The sequence below is a fragment of the Perna viridis genome, chromosome 1 (genome assembly GCF_037379345.1).
Source record: "Perna viridis isolate PV_CMFRI_1.1 ecotype Kerala chromosome 1, ASM3737934v1, whole genome shotgun sequence".
NCBI lineage: Eukaryota > Metazoa > Mollusca > Bivalvia > Mytilida > Mytilidae > Perna > Perna viridis.
The window spans coordinates 26,694,792-26,715,846 of NC_142445.1; the positions used below are offsets into that span (position 1 = coordinate 26,694,792).

The 21,055-nt window shown below is 33.5% G+C and overlaps 2 protein-coding genes across 4 annotated transcripts in view; both read left to right on the forward strand.

Annotated features, from left to right (window-relative positions):
• Positions 1 to 20,078, forward strand: LOC148628002 (uncharacterized). Of its 3 annotated transcripts, XM_088583063.1 has the most exons (6): positions 4,496 to 4,635; positions 6,033 to 7,486; positions 11,815 to 11,965; positions 15,007 to 15,145; positions 15,627 to 16,343; positions 16,981 to 20,078. In XM_088583063.1, exons 1-5 carry the CDS (start codon positions 4,615 to 4,617, stop codon positions 16,328 to 16,330), a joined length of 2,469 nt encoding a protein of 822 aa, XP_088439189.1. In that variant the 5' UTR covers positions 4,496 to 4,614; the 3' UTR covers positions 16,331 to 16,343; positions 16,981 to 20,078. The 3 variants fall into 3 exon arrangements, with proteins under 3 accessions (XP_088439198.1, XP_088439189.1, XP_088439181.1); XM_088583072.1 differs by lacking the exon at positions 4,496 to 4,635 and adding an exon at positions 1 to 254 and having other exon boundaries at positions 15,627 to 20,078; XM_088583055.1 differs by having other exon boundaries at positions 15,627 to 20,078.
• The window catches only part of LOC148628003 (uncharacterized), a 24,159-nt gene continuing 20,080 nt past the window's right edge, over positions 16,977 to 21,055 (forward strand). Inside the window, exon 1 of the mRNA XM_088549576.1 lies at positions 16,977 to 17,042. The gene's annotated coding sequence lies outside the window, so the exon portion shown is untranslated. The remainder of the gene's footprint in view (positions 17,043 to 21,055) is intronic.

Below are 21,055 nucleotides of genomic sequence, written 5' to 3' on the forward strand. Positions count from 1 at the left end.
GTAATCATAGTGAAAGCTGTGAATTTTCATTGAGAAACTCGCTAAGTACGGATCAATACATTAACTATATCGGAAACTTTGGCAATATTTCTCCCATTTATCAATCTACAGCTGATTTTCTACATCAACCTCAATCGTTAAGTTATTTTTAGCAGAAAATCAGCACAAAGTGTTTACTTATTTATCAGAAAAAAGTCTTTGTAGAAATTGCGGCGACGTTTGATCAGTTTGGATGTCTGTTGCTCCGATGAACTGTAAGTAGTTTTTGTATTTATCGCTTCACTATCTTGGCAATTCATTCTGACACATTTTCCAATAGGTCTTTTCATTGTATTGGAACCGACAGAGTAGTTCAAGCGTATACATGACCAGAATCAGATACTTAACGTATATACTAATGATGTTCCCTTGAACTTATTCGGTTTTCCTGTAGCCTTGTTTCAAATTTGGGTTTAAAATTAAACAAATTCGTTGGTGCAGAGAGTATAATTTTAAATGAAAATCCTTAATACCAGATTTTTTTCTGTTCTTTGATTTTATCGCTAATTATCAGTCAAATAACGAAGAAAGCATCAGATTTTGAAGCCTTTTTCACAATAAAAGTCGCCTAATCGAAATCAGTCCAATGTCATACCAATATTGTAATTTGCATCTCTGCATAAGCTGAAAAATTCCCAAAAGACACATTACAGATATCAAATTTAATATCATTGTTTTGTTATGCAAGTTAATTCAAACATTTATTAATAATATACAGACTAGTAATAGAGGTAAAATTGTTTTTATGAGCTAAATGTGGACATTATGCTTAAAAGCCATTTCTATAATCAATAAATTATAGTTCCTTGATAGACTTGAACAAATGTTTACATGAAGATAAATGTCATAAACATAAAGGTAATATCAAGTCGAACGCGACACCTTTCGACATTAAGATAAAGATGGGCCTGGTCTTCTATGAAAGAACCCGTTCTATTGTTTTGGGCGTGTGTAATGATAAATGTTTTGAAGTTAGGCGTCAAATTTTGTACTCTGAAGCAATTCACATTTGAAGTCTACACTTCCCTCGAAAACCGCAGGGACCAGTAAAGTATTTTTATATAGCTGTAGGATCGCGTAAGCTGGTTTTCACTATGCTTTACAGAGGAAATAACTCATGGAATTTGCAACCAGATGAGAATAAAACCAAAATTACGAAATAAATTAAAATAAAGGCGTGCAGGTCTGAAACATAAGCGAGTTTTTTACAAAATATGTGACATTACAAAACCTACAACTGCAGAACAAACAAAATAAAAACTTGCGACACCCGTGTCGAAAACCACTCTAAGTCAGGAGATAAAGAAACTGCAAAGGTGACAAAGACAGAACGAAGAAGTAAAAATACCAATTATGTTTCAAACAAGGCGAAATCCGTGGACAATGTTATAATTGATTGAAAAATTATAATGGGAACTGCACACTACTCCAATTTTACATAATTTCAGGCATAAAAATGGCTCTCACACTTTTTAATTATTTTTTTCGTTCTTCTATTGATATGATAAAGTGTCCGAAAAATACTTTTAAATTATGTTTACAATATAATACCAAAATGTCCATTTTTTTTATTTTGATGACAAGTTGTAAATTACTGAAGCAGACTTAATTAAAATATATATGTTCATGTAACCATGTTAAAAAAAGATTAAATAGACACGTACATATAACAATATAAGCAAAATATAAAAAAAAAATGATGCACTAAGACGTTATGACTTGATCTTATCTTCTGTCCATTTTGTTAATGCATGCTGTATTATGTTTTTACAACACACATATCTGTCTCCCAGAAGCACTAATGAAGTTTTACTCAAACTCTGATTATATAATAACATCGTGAAAGATAAACGTGTGATTGGAAGAAAAACATAGCTGAGAAAATAATTTACTTTTTTCACCCATTATAATTTACTGACAGTGTACGTAGCGTTGGCAGTTAAGACAAGATTTGTTCGAAATGTTGGAGAGTTGCGATTCTGGGAAGCGTGCCAAAATTGAATGCATGATATTTTCTGATTTTCAAATCAATATCATTACGGAATCGCGCTGCTTCCACACATAATGCTTAAAGAGCAGGTTATAGACTTGTTGTTCATGTCACTGTTTCATATGCTCTCGAGTCGCTCCTTTTCGTGTATTATCGTGCAAGAAGGGTATTTGTATAACCAGTCAATCTCATGCATTAAGGATACACGTAGACACTGTCAAAAGTAACATTTTACAATAAATTCTTTTTTATTTAATTATGCATTCATTTTTTTTTTTTTTGGTAAATTAGAAATTATTAATTTTTTCAATTCAAGATTAAAACATTCTGATTTTTTTATTACAAAAACAGATACTTTTTCACATTAAGGTCACGACAGCTAATCCAACGGTGAAAATCTAATTTCACGCCCTCTTGTAATTTTTATGATAGTTTTTGTCATAGCTTGAATACCCTTCCATTACCTCTTTCCTAAAATCTAACACATAGCACAGTTATGAAATAACTCTTTATTTAGTTAATAATCAGGGAAAACATCAAGAAAATTTTAGAGCATCCGCACCAAACATCTCAACTGAAGGTTCCATTACATTCAATAGTTCAGACGATTAGTTCAAAAAAGTCATTTTTGTGTAAGATTTCTATGCTTGATTAAACAGAATTAATGATGTAAATTCATCTTTAAGATTTATTCTATAAAAATACCAAATAACGAATAAGGCCGTTGTAATAAATCATAGATATAAATCACACGTATAAATAATACATAAAGTTCTGGGTTCCTTATGATACAACCCTTCAATAGTATTAGGCAGCACCAATAAGTTCTATTCTTCACAATACCAAAGGTCATATAGTCACATGTACTCGTGGTCTGGAGGACGAAATGACGTACAGGTACCCCAACAACGTAAGAAATACAAAAAAATAATAATAAAGTCAGGCTGTAAATAAAACGTAACACAGTATTATTACCAGACTGTAACGCAGTATTTTTCCGCTTAAAATTTCGGAATTCTTAGAAATTATTTTTTGCGTAGTTTCCCTTTAAGTACATGTATTTGTAGAAATGAGATTCCTCAAGAACTAACACTTGTAGACAGGACCCAATGGAGCCTCTTGATGCAACTCCCCTTTCAAAGTCGCTGATATTGTTAGCGACTTCTTGCACTCGTAATTTCAGTACTTATATTCGCATATGATTTGCATAATTATATATTACTACTCCGCGTTATGCTGCAGATCCGTGCCGTGTTTACCGTCACAGCGTCATAGTTCTAGCTTCATACGAGATAAAAATGTACCTCTTAAATATCATACACGTGTGTTCTACGTGTGTTTCCTGCTTGTATTAGCAGGAAGTTTACATGAAACAATCGATTAGCACTGAACATTACCCAGTTCCCGATTCACGCACAGGAGCTCGTCACAAGACCATATAGGTCATATACATTAGCATGGACCCGATGTCTATAAATATTCATTGCCAGATGTTTAATCTGGTTTTTGATCGGGTTCTCTGGTCATTATCATAAACGACCCAAAGATCGCTAAAATGTACCTCTTTTAAAATATCATACACTGATCCATTTGTGGTTTTTTTTGCTCGTAAGAACAGGAAGATAACATTAAAAGATGAAATGGTCGGTTAGCATTGAATGTATGTAATATAACCCAGTTTCCGATTTAAACATAGGGGGTTACAATTGACTATAGGTCATATATACATGACTAGGTCCCCGATTTCTATATATATAGCCATTGCCAGTTGTTTAATCTGGTTCCTGGTAACCAGTTGATTCCAAGTACAATCGTTATAATCAAACAGCGCTTTTAGGTATGCGTATCAAGCAGACCAGAAAAACCATATGAAAAAAAAAACGCATTTGGTAGTAATAATTGTACTTGGAACTACTTTAATCATAAAGAAAAGAAGAATTACACTAGAAAATTCAAAATTTGCAGACGAGGAGGGGAGTGGCATCAAAAGGCTCCATTGGGTCCTGTCTACAAATACAAGACTTAAGACGTGTGTACGTCTGTCTAACAATAATTGGTCTTGATTTCTTCTTTTTTCCGAGAAAAATGTAGCATTAAAACGCAAAGGAGATACGAACTCTAACAACAGCTCCTAAACATTCATTATTTTTTTAGGATGTTCTCATGCTAAGCGATCATTCTTTAATTCTTATTTTTTAAGTAAATTCGGTGGAATTTTTAAATTTATGACCCGTCAAAAGACAATCTTCTGGAAAGCCCAGACGTGTCACTGAATCGTCGAAACAAATATCATTGACACGTTTCAGCTCTCCGACTCTTGGTATATTAGTTTTGAGCAACAAAAGACAATAATCAATCAAGTCCACTATGATCTAGTAGGATAAAATGTCAGATTCTTAGAACTAGCTGTATTCAACATGCTAGGATACAAGCAATGATCACTAGACATAGCCGACTAAACGTAACTTTCCACTAATTGATTGAAAAGTATTTCATACGGTTATAACAATTATACAACCAGCTCAAATATTCTAATTGAGAAACCAGTAATCGGTACTCAGACCATAGGCTTACTGGAAGTCAGGATGCGGCGGCGATTTTTTAAGGTAAAATAATTCCATTTTTACAATTGTTTTCCAATTCAAAAGCGACACTTCAGATAAATAAATAATGCCAACTTTTTTTGGTTAAATCATATTAGATTGTTCAAACAAAGATACCTCTTTTGTCATACGAGACTTGTGATTAAGAGGCACTGTCATTTATTGTGTTCAATGAATAATTTAATTCCATTACAACTGTCCAAAGTTATGTGTTCTTTCGTCAAATCTTGATATCTTCATTTGTTCATGTTACACTAATGCAGAAATAAAGCAAACGAAAGTGCAACTTGAATATTCATCCTGCTGTTTTTGTTTTCATCTCGCGTTTAAAGACGAAAAGTAAATTACCTTTGAGACAAATAAACTGTGTATCTCGAAAATGATACAGCAAAAACAAAGCAATTCTACGAAACAAATATAAAAAAGAAATCAGAGTTGTTCTTGTGCTAAAAAATCACGCTTTTAAAATCAATAAACTTTAATACTTTAATAGTAAAGATGTGTAAGCTACATAACGTTGAAATCGGAGCTGGGTGCCACACACAAATATGTTATGCTGATCGAGGATTTTTTTTTATTAACGTACATTTTTAAGTCCATCTAATTTCAGTATTTCTTCATTATAGCTAATTTTTGGATTTTATTACATAATTCTATATATTTGATTTTAGTGCTGCTGATGAGAGTTTACTCAATGAAACACACATACAGCATATAGAAATTTGCAATATATATGACTGGTATTTTTGTATTTAATAACCACTGAGTCGATGCCATTGCTGATGGACCGAAGGTGCATGATAGTAATCACCAACCCAGTGGTCAGACTTGTCCGACTCCGATATATAGCATATTTAATTTATCATGTTATAAAAAATTCAGTTTTACAATTCCTTGTTAAGTACATAGAATCTCTCGGTGATGCATTTGGCTTCCTATTTCGATAGTTTTGGTTTTGAGTACTTGTTGTAAACTATTAATTTTTGGATTTAGAATTTTCTATTATATTTGATTCTAAAGCTGATGATGAGAGGTAACCGTTACTCCTTGAAACACATGTACAACATATCGAAATTTGTAAGTCATATATTATTGTATTTTTATTTTTAAGAACTTCACAGCAAATTTTTTTTATCTTTTTTTTTGGATAAATTATTGCTACTTGGAATACAAAGAACCGTTAACGCATAATGTAGGCATGAATCTCATATATTAATTACGGTATTGAACTAGATTTTAAATTGTTTGTGAAACAACGTTTAATCAGCAGTGTATAAAAGCAAAGTTTTTTTTTTTTTTTTTTTTTTTTTTTTTTGTAAATCGTGAAATCATGCTGAAAGTGGGTGATAGTGCATTGCTGTTGACAACAAATAAATGATATGTAAACATACTTTTTTCAGATGGAGCCGGACGAAACGATAACGGTAGCAAGTTATAAATCTATTCATTTTGGAATAGACTTGATTGAAGCAGCTCTTAATCAACTACATTTCCTGAAGACTGTAGACAAGCGCAGAGGGCTTTTCCAAGTTCCGGTCTTACGCCGAGCTTTGCGTCGATATGAAAAGTATTGGTTGGATCTTGCGGCAGAAAACAATGACAAAGTGCTGATTGCTCCTTTAGATATCGAATGGATATGGCATTGTCATATGTTGTCCCCAATCTGTTACGAAAAAGATTGTAAAAATTTGGTTGGGAAGACAATCAATCATATACTTGTCAAAGACAAAGACAGACAAAGACAACTAGAAGTATCTAGGAAACTGTGGGAATCTAAGTACCCAGAATTACCATTTGAGGTAAGCATCGAACATACAGAAGACGAAACACCAGAAGAAGAAAGAGAAGATACAGAATTATGGGAAAGTAAATTGTCGTATGATGTTATTGCGGCAGCTATCAGACAAGCCGTTTTTAATTATCAAGTGAGCCTACCACACTTTTTTGATAAACAATTTCTGCGTCAAGCAGTCAAACGTTATAAGAAGATGTTATATTTGAAAATACAACATCCTGGAGTTTTCTTTGTTCCTTGTTATGATAATGATTTGATATGGCACTCACATCAGTTACATCCATTGATATACAAGAAAGATACCGAGAGAGTATTGGGCAAAATGTTCAACCATGACGATTCTGTAAATGACAGAACTTCCGGTTCACGACTCTTGAGAGCAGAAGCTAAAACGAGGCAACTATGGCAAGAAACATACAATGAAAGCTTTTCTAGAAACGGTGCTATGTACAGAGGCGATCCTCCAATCGGACAGCTACACAGGTTAAGAAAGACCGATGTTAAGTCTTTTTCAACGAAGAAAACAAACATAAAGTTAGACAATATACACATTGACAATTTACCAGAAATTATCAAAAGCTACAAGCTTAAGGTTCAATACGTATCAAATGACAAAGAAGGACCAGTAATACTCAATTTCAAGGGACCACCAAATAGCTGGGACAAGAAGAAAGGAATGGACTTTGAGTTTGATACCAAAGACTACAATTATTTGAAATTCAAGCTTATTCACCAACCAAAACGAATGTGTTTCAGTGCAACGATCGAAACTGCTGAGGCGAAATTTCATGTTCTTCCTCTGGCAGAATCTAGTAATGGATGTACTACAGAACTAACGGAAACATTGCTTTTGAACGAGGAAAAGAATATCAAGCTTAATTTCAATGGAAGTATTAAAGTCTATGATAAACCTGGGCCATGTTATTTGTTCCTGAAAAATGGAAGTTTTGATCGTAGGTACTGTATAATGCCAGAAAATATCAGACAAATGTGGGGACCAATACCTTTACCAAAGCTTCCAGCAGGACAAGACAATCACTGTGTTGTTGCCTCGCACAAGTAAGTAATATTGTATCTTCAATAGTATGTTCGTAACGTATCACTGTTTTTTCCCGCTTTTGTCGTATACCGGTATTGGGGGCATTTGTTCCAGCAGACCACTAAAATATCTGTTGGTAACATAGGTATGTGCCATTGGCCGATCTGTTCCGATCAGTTCCTATATTCGTATGAAGCAGATTTTTACAATGCAAACCACAAAAAAGAGAATCCCGGGAGCTTGAATCGTTCACTTGGTTCAATTTTTGCCCTTCAAGGAGTCACCCTACAACTTTGACCCAATTATAACTTTTGAAGGCTTTATCATAAGGATCATTTTATCTATTGAATGTATTTTTTCAAGATATTGACTGAAAACTGCAAAGAAAATAATTTTTTTCGCCGTTCAAGGGTAATAACTCGAACTAGCAGTCGTCCTACAACTTTGATCCAACAAAAACTTCTATAGTTTTCAAGATATTGACCAAAAAACGGCACAAATGTTATTTTTCGCCTTCCAAGGGCAATAAATGTAACTTAGTCTACCAGATGTTACACGACTTCGACCCATTAACCCTTATAAGGATCATTTCATCTTTAAATTGATGAAATGATCCTTAGATATGGACTACATACAGAAGGCTTTGATAGGTCAAAGTTGTCAAAAATGTCTGATCACTGTGATAAGTGTATACATTTAAAATGTTTTCTACGTATTTAAAAAATAGGGTTTTTATAGCTTTATTTCCGGTAGTTCAAATTTCTTTCACGTAAATAAAAGACTTAACACATTTTAAAGCACATGTATTTTAGCTTATTCACATTTGCGGCGGCTTCCAACATGTCAGGTGCTAGACATTAGGATGGCATCAAGTAAGAAAATAGCTTGCCAGACAACCTGTACATTGCTGGCGTATATACAGCCTATATGACCCCACCCTTTTGCGGAATTCTTGCCATTCAACTGCAGCTGTTAGCTTGATATATGTGTTTACCTTAATGATGTTTAGCTATTTTTATCAGATTTTTTTTTATAATGTTATTTGGGAAGATTTTCTAAAATCATTGTTATTTCTTCGGGGTTTTTGATAGATAAAACTTGCTAACACAAAACCTATGGAAAATCAAGAAAAATCATGATCCTGTAAAGATTTCAAATGATTATATCTTAAAAACAAGCACACTGACCCATCATTTTTATTCTTCAGATATTGTTTTAGCATGCATGAAAGATCTTGAAAGATTTCACAACCCTTTGATATTTGTTATTCTTAAGGAGGTAGACCTAGGGTAAGGGAAACAGCTCTTAGAAATCATTGGAACGTTTGTATTCAGCACTGTACATCAATCTCATGTAAGCATCAAGATAACTTGGACTGATTTCATTCTGTTTCAGTTGAAAGCTTAATAGACTTTGGTGAAATTAATATGTACAAACGTATCACTGATGTCAAGAGTTATGTCCCTTACCCTAGGTCTACCTCCTTAAACAAAGCAGTGAACATTAAATAAAAAAAATAATCAAATCGTTAGTCATTTTCAACTAAAAAGTATCCAAATGGCAGTTCGTATATTCAATTTGCATCGTACCGGAATAATTCATCGCAACGGAAGCAGGAGGTTTAGCTCGGCATAAAATCTGGCTTAATTCACTATTTCCATCGCAAATTGCTTGCACCATGTCAGGACCATTGCGATTGTTACTAGCCGATATTTTTTGTATGCATTGATATTGCGATTTTTTATTTGAACTCTGTTTTGACTTCAAGCCGACCACTGCAAACTCTAGGCAATAGTCCTTTTGACTATTGCCTAGAGATTATCAGCCTTTGTTAATATCATCACTACAGAAGTTTTACGGTCGTCATTACAATTTGATTGACCGATATTAAGTTTTTTATCTCACTGATAAGACAAGATAACTTCAGTAAGATTGCACGTCTGGTCTGACCGAACTTGATACTTTCTAGGAGCAGTGGTGTGGCTTCTTTGACACACTGTATTGGAGCTACATGTAATTCATATGATAATCACATTTTTTAATCACACCACTTTAATGCGAGAGCATTGAAATAACAAAGAGGTACATTCCATTTCCTTTGAAATCTTCAAGTGAATACCTGTCACAGTGTCTGTGTTTCGCATGAAGTATTGCTGTTATATCAAGTTTAAGATTAAATATTCTTGCGTTTTTACATATATGGTTTGTATTGTCAATTGTTTAATGGTGATGTTTGATTATAATAATTTAGATTGTCTGTTTCGGAAAATTCCCTACCATCCCGCATTATTTACTTTATTTTGCAACATAATGATTTGTTAAATTGAATGATATCGTCAAAGTGTGAACTGTTTTCGATGGAAATCCTTTGTGACTCGTGTCGGGGAGCTGCATGATAAGATAATTTACCCACAGAAACATGAGTTAGAGTTAACCAATCGTCATTCGCCTCTTTAAAGCCGGGCGGGAAGTACCGACTACTAATTTAGTCCTCGTATGACTAGACTGAAGTTCGAACCTACGATCGACCAGTCTCCTCCACAGACCAATAACCGCTCCAATTATTTATTACGTACATATATCAATCCTCCATCTTTAATTAGCTCTGCTTTACAGAATAGAAAAATTATCACAGGGCTTGTTTGAACACTTCTCATCAAGAATCTAACAAGCTGTTTCTAGTTCTACATGTTGCATATAAAGGCAGGTTTAGAACTGAGTATGGAAATGAACCACCACGAGGAAGATTAAGATAGGATCCCCTAGACAACCGAGGTGTTGCGACTACTTCAGAATCTATCGACACATATTCCTTCCGTTTGACGACAATCAATCAAGATTTATGATAAACCTATACCTATAAGTAATACTATTTGGCAGCTAGACTCCTAATTTCATTGAAGCCTTGAATTTCTTACAACCTACATTAGATTACTGCAATAAAAAGAAAATGGGTATCGACAAGTCAGGGGTCGGTTCTTCAACTCCGTTTTCATGTAGTTTACATTGAATAATCGTTCGGGACTAACTAACAATTAATAACAGAAATTGAACAAGAAGACCCTAGACTATTGGCTCCCACTAGAATAATACGTGACATAAGATACAATATGAAATCAATTAAACAGTATACTCAGAGGACTCTCCGAATAAGGCTAATTATCTGTAGCTCAGAATCCTTAAATTCGATAAATGTTAACTGAGAAGGAATGAAATGCTTCAATGAGATAAGTTCCGATAACTGTTTGATTATCTGACACAACTAAAATATTCTTGTAGGAGACTAATTTGACTTATTTCAACAATAATTTTGTTATCCGTTGGTGACCTTATCATTTCTGAAGTTACAGTATTTTGGTAGTATATAACCCATTTCTAAGACCAGTTTGACAGTAACCAAGCCAGGCTTGTCTGAGACGCCAGGGATTTTAATGCGGAAGCAAGTTATAAAGTACGTTCAAGACACCAATTCGGGGAAATATCAAATGTCAAATTCTATTTTATGTACTTTACCTAAGATTGTTTGTTGTTATCGCTGTTGCAATTTTATTAGCCCATGAATACGCCCTTTTTGTCATGTTTACTTAGTTGTCCTTGGTGATTCATAGAGTATTGCTTGGTTGTATATTACGCAAACCTTAGCACGACTATTCTTCTTTCTTTAAAAAAGACATTAAAAAGATTATTCTGACAGATAGAACACTTTAAACAAGTCATGCTTTCAGAATGTATTTTTTAAAGTTTTTTTTCCAATTATACCTTTTCCAACAAAGGTTTACACTGAGTTAGCTTTCAGTATTTCTCATCTATTGTTTGAGAAATATACAAGTTTCCCACGTGATTCTGTTTTCGCTAATGAACTTTAAAATTATGCAATATTTATCTTTTCGAAAAAAAGTGCGGATTGCACTTATCTTAAGAATTTTCCATCTGCGGAATTCTTGATTCAAAAACAAAAGAACCCCAAGTACAAACATTGCCCCTTGGGTATGAAATGTAACTACTTGCATGGATTCACATTTCGTGCTTGTTTTGTATTTCTTGACATTTTTCATGGTAACGCTCTGCTTTCATGTATTTAAATAAAGTTGAAAAAGAAAGCACTTACCGTACATCCGTAACTCAATGACTTATTTTGCCTGTTTCAATGTAAACTGTGTTCAGTGACTTTAAGCATGTAACTTACAGTATGGCTTCAAAGGGCATTTTTTAAATGATATTTTTACCCACTGATATTTTTACGCAGTTCGTACAAAAGACAATCAAATTATGACTTGCTATATGTAAAAAATTAAAAACATTAAGTACGAACAGTTAAGTTTTACCAATTAATTGATGAACATTGCAGGTTCGTGAATCACATGGGAGAAATGACCTTCACCTGTCGGGTGATACATAGTATTCCCCTACTGATGTCAGCTATCCAGATGTTTTACCACGATAAGATGGTGGCCGTGGCGCATCTGATTGGTCCAGAGCAGTTACCATGTTCTACCGAGGTAACAAATGGTTATCAAGATGTTTGTACTCTGCAGGCAAATCAAATTGGAACAGTCGCAAAAATCTAATGCAACAAACATTTAGGCAGCAGTCTCTATAAAATCAGACAGGAGGCGATTCATGCATATCAAAAACCCAAATCTTAATCAAAATTAATTACAGACCACATAACCAGTCTTAGTTTTTCATTTGGATGTTGCGCTTTTGAGATATAATTTTATTATATATATTGTATATGAAATAAGCATTTTGCAAAAGATTTCGTTCTTGATTTGCTTTGATTTAGTTGATTTTAGTGTGAGATGAATGCATTGTTTTTTCTCAAAAGTATAGATTTGAATACAGAAAAGAACAGAAAAGACTAGTGTAACATAAAAATATTGTTTCTGGGGCAAAAAAAAACCATTTATTTCTCCGGGGGGTGGGGGAGGGTTGTAGACCATAAACAGTGTCTGAATTTTATTTGGACTGGTACTTAAACATTTATAGGATTTGGTGAGGTTACGAGAATTGTTTTCTTGTGTTTTCTTGATATTACATTGTAATTTCTATTTTTTTCTTATTTTTTTACCAATTTGAATTTTTTAATAACAAATCAAGGTAGGTGACTGGGTAATCTATTGGACACAAGCTAAAATAGTTGCAAAGTATGTCGAATCATCATAGTTGACATATTCTTACCCGAAAGACTTGCCAATGAAAGATCAAAATGGTTTATTAACTTTGTTTAATAGTTTTATTAATAGTTTGCTTTTCCTATTTTTACCATGGACTCTCATTCTACCATTATAATTGTTGTAAGATAGATCCACACTACCAATAAAACAACAAATGGTTGGTCCCTAGACATAAGAACTTATAATCTTATGTACAGTAAATTAACTTAAGAATAAAACTTAACCTAATAACGTTGGGAACGTTTACTGTTGAATTTCTTTGAATTAATGCAAATGCACGCAATTACGATATTTCTATCTGATTTACCAATAATTAGAAAACATTTAACTTTGTGAAATATTCAATTTCGTTCTAAAAGAGTTATGGCTTTGAAACATGCTCTTAACGGTTTGCATGGAACACCGTCTTACAATGCTTGAATCATTGACGATAATTAAAACTAATAAAATATTTATGTTTACTTGTGTATTCATGAAAATTTCTCCTTTTGGCGACAAAATACAAAACTGTTGATTCATTAGTTATTGAAGATGATTTATTATCACGCTCGAGTTCAACTTGGAATTGTCCTGTAATTCTACCTTAGTGGAGAATGTTCCAAAGGTTTAAAGTACAATCGTTTGATATAAAAACGGGGTGCGCTCATAGTTTCGTCATAATTCTTTTCAATATCGGCAAAAAATAACGAAGCGTCAAAAATATGGATAATTCAGAACATCAAAATCCAAATTCATCATCTAAACGTGAAAATGAACATACAATTAGTCAAGGAAAAACAATGTCAATCACAGTGTAAAATAAATTTTGATTAAAAATATTCAACAAATGATACATGTACAAATTTCAGGTTTTCTACCAAAGATCTTCTGAAATTAATCACATTCTAATCGAGTTGGTTTCTCCCTATCCAAACGTTGCATAAGTTTATTCTACACTAGATAAGGAAACTTAATCTTAAAATCGAAGTAGACGAGACTAAAATTGGCATCACCGTGGATAAGACGGACAATGAAGCATTGATTATGTTTTAATTACTTTAGGGAGAAATTGGAATTAATCCCAGTCTATATAAACTTAAGAATATGTCTGTTTACGATCTGTTTCATATATCAAAAATAATCGAAATATTTCCAACACTATACAAAATGCAGTTTGTTATAAAAACGTGAACAGACGGTTGATCTAATTCTCCTGATGATTTTTCAATAAAACTACCGTTTTATGACTTTTGCAGGGATACGAAATTAAAAAAAAAGTTAAAGCATAATTGAAATATTTCCACTGAGATGTGGAATCCTAAATTGTTTACTCTTATAAATGCTAATGTGTTATTATTTCGGAAAACAGTAGCAATATGAAGATGAACTCTTTTGTTTGTTAACCAGACCATTGACTTTTCTGTCAATCTTAAAATGCATATGAAGTGATAAAAACTTTAAATTGTCTACCTCACTATCTAAGATATTTCATGAGGTGGTCATTCAGTCAAAGGAATACAAACTGTATTCTATTCACACGCTGTATGACAACGATCAAATCACGTCTGCTATCAATGTTGAGTTTTTAATGGTTCATTATAAGTAGTAACATATTGCAACAATACCCGAGCACATGTGTTAAAAGCTTTTAAGAACAAAAAAAAAAGGTAAGTTGTAGCACGTTTGGTTGAAGTTATTATAACATAATAGCGTACCTTTGAGCACACTTGTAACGATTGGCATATTTTTACATTTACAGTTTTTACAGTTATTAAAAAAAACAACAGCGTATTTTTAGCATTTTTTGTTAAAAAAGGTTTTTGGAACCATAAAAGCCTGCTTTGGAGCTTACATGTCTAATGTTATCGTACTTCAGAGCACATTTGTTACAATTATTGAAGACATAAAGCGTACACTGTACATATGTAAAGTAGAGAACAAAGGGCCCACAACTCGTAAAAATAAAACATACTTAAGTACCATTCTGTGTAAGAATCAGGTGGCAGTGGGTGACACATCATTTTCTAAATTTGGTCTCTGTCGCTTCAAATATATTCAGTATATCTAGAAAACAACCGAAAACTATTTAAGTTAATCATGAAGCATTTGTGATGGAAATATTTTTTGGCTGCTTATGTAGGGAAAAAGTGCTGGAAAATTTTTCCGCTATTTTCCATTGTGCATTTCAACTAATTTTGACCTATTCATATCTAAAAAAGGCAAACTCCATAAACACTTTAATGGTTGTTCCTGGAGGTAATGAGGTGTAAAGACTTGGATAATGCCATAAAATCTCTGCGATTTTTCATATGCCAAACATTATACACATTTTGCCTGATTCTTAAACCGAGAAGTGCTTAAATACGTATTTTTTTTCTTTAAAGGTTTCTGACCCAAAATCCTGTCCAGCACTTAACTCCAAACAAGGGCAACGTGCACTGCTCATAAAGACCGAAGAAGGCGATTGGGGTATACTCATTGGTCAATGGACGGGGTTTAGAAGAGGCAAACCTGGCACTAGAGGTAAATTCCTGTAGAATATCCCTGTTACCTTTTTTCAACCCTTAAACGGTGAAGATAAAATCATAAATTTGTATCTCTAAGTTATTCATGGTTCACATTACATCAATATATCATGTTTTCAGCATTTTTCTATGTAAGGCGCGAAATACTAGAAACAATAAAAACAAATTAAAAAAAAGAAATCCTCAAAGAGTTATTTTTATGTTCTAAAGTTACTTCTTTGTTTTACTGTGTGTCGGACAAGCATGTCAATGGATTAAAAGAGTAATCAAGGGAACCAAGATTCTAGCGGAAATCAAAAGAATGTAATCAGTCTATAAATCATTCTTTAAAGTATAATTTTATGCAAAGTGCTTTAGCCGGTGCACATATCACAAGTATTCACAGGAATATCTACCCCACTACAATGATTTTATGGTTTACCTACCACAACAAGACAGGTTACGTCGAACTTTAATAAACGTACCAGCATTTTTTTTAGCACAAAAGGGAGTAAAAGGAAGCCCAGGCACACTTACAATCAGATTCTTCCATATTAAGAGCGGCAGATGGAATCATTTAGCTTTACCTTATTTAGAAAACGTATTCAAGTTTAAACTTGGCGATTCTGATGTCGATCTTCAAAATGGCGTCATAACCATATCGTCAGATAATGGCGAGGTAGCCGAGAATCTTACCATGTCTTTCGGAGTTGCACTACTTCACGTTCTCTGTCAGCCCAGAAAGAAAATGAAGAAACTTGGAGAAAATACCACACCTATGAGAGGCATGAAATGTATTCGGTCCATACCGTCGGATGATCTTGGACTAGTGGTAGCAGCAGGTTATTCTATAGAGGCACCGACCAATATGTACATTCGGAAACTACAGCTTAGGAGCAGGAACGGACCATGTTCTTCAAAGGATGATAACGATTTTCTCGGATTTGGAATGGCGGCAGATTTTGGAGATGCAATTGCGGAAGAACTCGGAACTGAACCCTTGCAACAAATGCAGAACACCATGGAAATACCCGGTGAGGCATCTGCTGGAGACATGGGTGATACTGGAGCCGAAGTGGCAGCTGAGGGAGGTGGCGAGGCTGGTGCATGCGGCGGATGCGGTGGGTGTGGGGGTTGCGGAGGCTGTGGAGGTTGCGGAGGAGCATGTGGAAGCTGTGGAGGGTGCGGGGGTTGTGGTGGGTAGAGGTTTGTTAAAGGTAATAAAAATGAAGAAATTACTATAGTTCAGTGAAAAGGTTATCAATGTGTAAATTACAGCGAGTTAAATAGAGAACTTCAGGGGTTTTATCATGTGATTCATAGAATAAGCTTTATCTTCTGATTTGCCATTTGTAGTTAACTTGAAATTGAGATAAAGATGTTAACATAATTATATTGCCTACGAAATAATAGAAAGTTTAATTCCACGCTAATTGAACTCTTACCATCAGGTACGTATTAGTCATGTAATTCAAGAGAGACCAACTTTGAATTCCCTGAAATTAACTTTTTTATTCGCTGTAAGTACAACAAGTGAAGTATTGTTCCATACTGTCAATGTTTCTAGTCATGAAATTGTCTGGATATGAAATCGTTTTAAAAATAGAAGTAAGAGATAAAAGTAACAAGTAGTAATCTTTACCTACTTGTTTTTTTTTAAGATCAATGAATTTCAAAAACCTTTTCAATGATAAACTCAACATGATATGAGTGTATGCAATAAAATCTGCTATATTTACAGTTACAGGTATATAAATAAATATGAATAATCTTAGGTTTGTTCTTGAAAACAGACACAGATCAAAGACAATAGCAACAGCATACTATTGTAATTTAAATTTTTTTTTTAAAAAGTAGGTTGGAGAAATCTGTACTACATGTATTTGATGTTGAATTCCAAACAGATACTGTAGTAGGTAAGCGCATAAGGATAATTATACGAATACATTTTATGTAAAAAAAATTCGACTTATAACTCAAAATTTCAACAATCATGAAGTCGAGGTTATTTATTTGAAATGTGGAAAATTATGATTTTGAAAACTTGCTTATGTCTAAGGAACGCTTCCATAGTTTTATGACCTTATGCATACGGTCACACTGATTTGTAGGAACAGAAACTCCAAGTTCAGTGTAAAAATCGGTTTAATCAATGTGCGTGATCCCTTAAAGCATTGACACATAGCAAAAGTCTGCCTTTAAACACAATACATTGTACGACTTTTCCAACCTTTTTATTGAATTTGATTCGGGATTTGATTTTAATCAGTAAATTAAATTGATTCGAGTCCGTGTTCATTAATTCATTTCCTTTTATGGAATTTATGATTGATGATACTCCCACAAATGCACGCCGACGCAAAAACTAATGAAAAGATTTTGTTCATGTATCAGTGCCTGGAGATTTCCGGTTTTTTTATTTGTTTTATTTTATTGAATATTTTTTCTCCAATGTTACATAATCCGCTAATATTTTTAAAATTACAGAAAAATGTTTTTATTTGTCAATATATACTTCATACGCGAGTCCTTTGCAAGGAGCCGAACATCTCAGTTTTATGACGTTGCTGAATTAGATATCCTTAAGAAGAAATGGATACTTTAAAAAAAAAAGCTCAAGCTATAACGAGAACATGTCCCGCACCCATGAAGGCAATTATCGAAATTAAAAATGAACGAAATATTCAACACATTCTTGCGAAAGTTTGTATTTTTTTAAATAAGAAAGTGAACAGACTCTTTTAAAAAACAAGTATAGAAGAATTTCGGTCATATTTTAAACACTATATGATGTTGAAAGAGTAGGCTACTTACAAAACACAAACTTGTAAGAACTGGTAAAACCGCTAACCACGACATGACATTCTCTTACTTTATTCATTTGGGTGTGTACACGATTATTAATTTTGGAAATATAAGGAACTGAAAAAATAGTCACCATTGTGTAAATGTTAACAAGAGACAAATTTTAAGAAGTTGCGAACAAAATTATCTAAACAGTTTGAACTTCCATTTATTGAAATATTAATTGTCACGGATGTTTGTTTTCACTTTTATCAAACTGCCACTGCCTTCAATGTTGAATAGTAGAGAGGATCTTCGCTCTCTGTAAAGAACTTTTAATTAATGGAAAAGTTTAACAAAAAAAAATATAACTTAAAGAATGAACATGTGAGATATTACATTCTGTATATGGAGACATTAGTTTATCGTGAACGGAGTTGTTGAAATTAATCATTTTCGTAATTAAAAAAAAACAAAACAAAACACACACACACACACACACGCACAAACAAACTGACAAACAGAAAGATTCCATTAGTGAATTAAAATGATATATTTGCGCAAGTGCTACTGTTGAAAGGTCGAAATAAAGGAGTGTATTTAAATCTAAATTGAAAGGAAAGGACATGATAAGCTGTTTATAATCAAATATAAATCCGAATTTTGAAGAGCTTATATTTGCTCAGGTCTCTTTAATGTTTGGTTTTTAAACGGATTTCCATGAATGCAGTTTTAGCAAAAATAAAACCAGTCGAGATCAAACTAGACTTACAAAATCTCTAAAATTCACATAATTTCCCCCATTTAAACACATTCACTTTGGCAATTATATTTGTTATCAAGATGTTGAAATATTTTTTTAATGAAATAATGGCATAATTATATTTCAGTGACTTTTATATCTATAAAATATTTTATACCTTACTATTTTATAATTTGCCATGATCAATTAATTAATCATTCTAATATTCTACTATCATTCATCCATGCGCGCTAACTGCCTCGGTGGTTTAAGGGTTGCGTGCTCGCCTCCCGCCAATTAGAGGAATCCTTGGGTTCGACCCTCGGTCGAGTCACGCCAAATGGTAGCCATTGCTTCTCCGACAACCACGCGGTATTTAAGGGATAGAGTGACGACAAGTAGGCTCGCAGTCAGAATAATATGTCCTCTGTGAGCTTGTGTGAGCCTCTGTGCGCTAACACAATAAAGATCCGGCTCAGTTCGTCGGTCTGTTACAAAGCAGGGTTTGTTCGAATGGTCAATCGTTGTCGTCCTGAAATGCTTGGGGTATCTGCCATAGGACATTAAACCATAGCCATTCAATCCTTTGACTTGCAGATTTAGTTGACAATAGATTGCTTGTAAATTAAACATTAGGAGACAAGACCCACTATGGGTGCAATAAGGCTTTTATTGTTTAAATACATGGATTGTATCAGTAATTGAGTTAAACAAATTGCTAGATATAGTTTTCACATTAATTTAGGCATAACAACTGTAGCACTCCAGCTAAGAATCATGCAAAATGTGATTCATGGGTAAAATATTTTTGATATTTTGTTTGAATTGCCATAGTAAACAGAAATTAACATACAGTTTTTCACATACCCTATACTCTTAGGAAATAAAAAAAAATACATAGAATAAACTGTAGATTTCAGAATTAAGGGAGATAACTCTGTAAATGACACTCAAATACAATAGAATCTATTGGATTTTCAATGTTGATTATCTCCTAAGAGCCCTCAGATTTGACTGAACAATTACACATTTCATAGTATAGACCCATAAAACAACTTAATCACAAAAATAAAAATATGTAACCTTTTTTTTTGGGGTGCATCACATTTTTCAGACTTTGCATAATTCTTACAAAGACAGCTACTTAACACGTCAAGTTTATCTACTCCTACTTCAATTTCATTGCGGAAACGAATCGCTCAGACATAGTTTTCACATTTCAGTGGTAAAATGTAGCTTTGCTATTTGAGACAGGCAATGACATTTAGAGAAAGCAGATTGTTATCATTTATTTTTTCATTTGTATTCCATGTAATTTGAACGTATGATCTCGTTTTAATGCATGTAGGTGCCAATTTTGTATGCAATAAATGTTTATGTTAATATATGATGTACAGAATATTAGAAAATAAAATTAATGTTTTAATTTTAGTGTTGAGAAGGTTTTCTTATTTATTTGATAAATGAGAGCGCAACAAAAACTAATAGTAGATTAGAAGACTATTACGGTATTTATTTGCCATATTTACTATCTGTTATTATCTACCAATAATCTGTTATAACCTCTTTCAAAACTTTAAACTTCTATACTCACAACTGTCAAAGAGGGTCTGCAGTCTTACCACAACACTTGTTACACCCGTAGTGGTATTAATTCAATGTGGATCCTGAAAAATTCGAAAGATCTTTTTGAGACAATCAGTTTAAGACTATCATCTGAATATAATAGCAACAATAACTATGATTTTTCAACACTGTATACTTCTATTCCCCATACTCAGTTAAAATTCCGACTTAAAAAAACATTATACATCGTTGTTTTCCCAAAAAAGATGGTACACCTAGATACAAATATATAGTTCTTGGTAGAGATTCCTCATACTTCGTCAGAAATAATTCCGAACCATCTTCCAAATATACAGAGCTGCTGGAATTTTTAATCGACAACACATTTGTCCGTTTCTGCTATATAAATGACGTATTTTCTTTAAACAATCCTAATTTTGGGGATTTGACACATCGCATCTACTATCTATTGTCAACTTTCCTTTCATCTGCGGAAACATCCCTTCAGCACCTGCGTATGGAGTGTTCGTATCACAACCCATACGTTATGCCAGAGCTTTCGGAAACTAAGCAGGCTTTTTTGTATCGCGCTAGAACTCTAAAAAATAGGCTTCTGGAACAGGGTTATGTTGCTACAAGATTGAAGACATCACTACAGAAGTTCTATGGTCGTCATCATGAACTCGTGGATCGTTATGGTGTATCCATCTGCACCATGAAAACTGATTTGTTCAACGGGTCATAGTTTTCTTTCCTCGTTTGTCTACCCCGGACTTGAATTTTTATTAGAAACTTGGTGGGTGTTTGTAGAAAAGCTTACCCTACCGGTGCACCTGG

Bases quoted from the DNA above. Each gene is read 5' to 3' on its own strand.
- LOC148628002 (XM_088583055.1), top strand. From the start codon at position 4,615: ATGCGGCGGCGATTTTTTAAG. The intron at 7,487-11,814 runs GTAAGTAATATT...TGAACATTGCAG, and splicing joins TGTGTTGTTGCCTCGCACAA to GTTCGTGAATCACATGGGAG. The intron at 15,146-15,626 runs GTAAATTCCTGT...CATTTTTTTTAG, and splicing joins AGGCAAACCTGGCACTAGAG to CACAAAAGGGAGTAAAAGGA.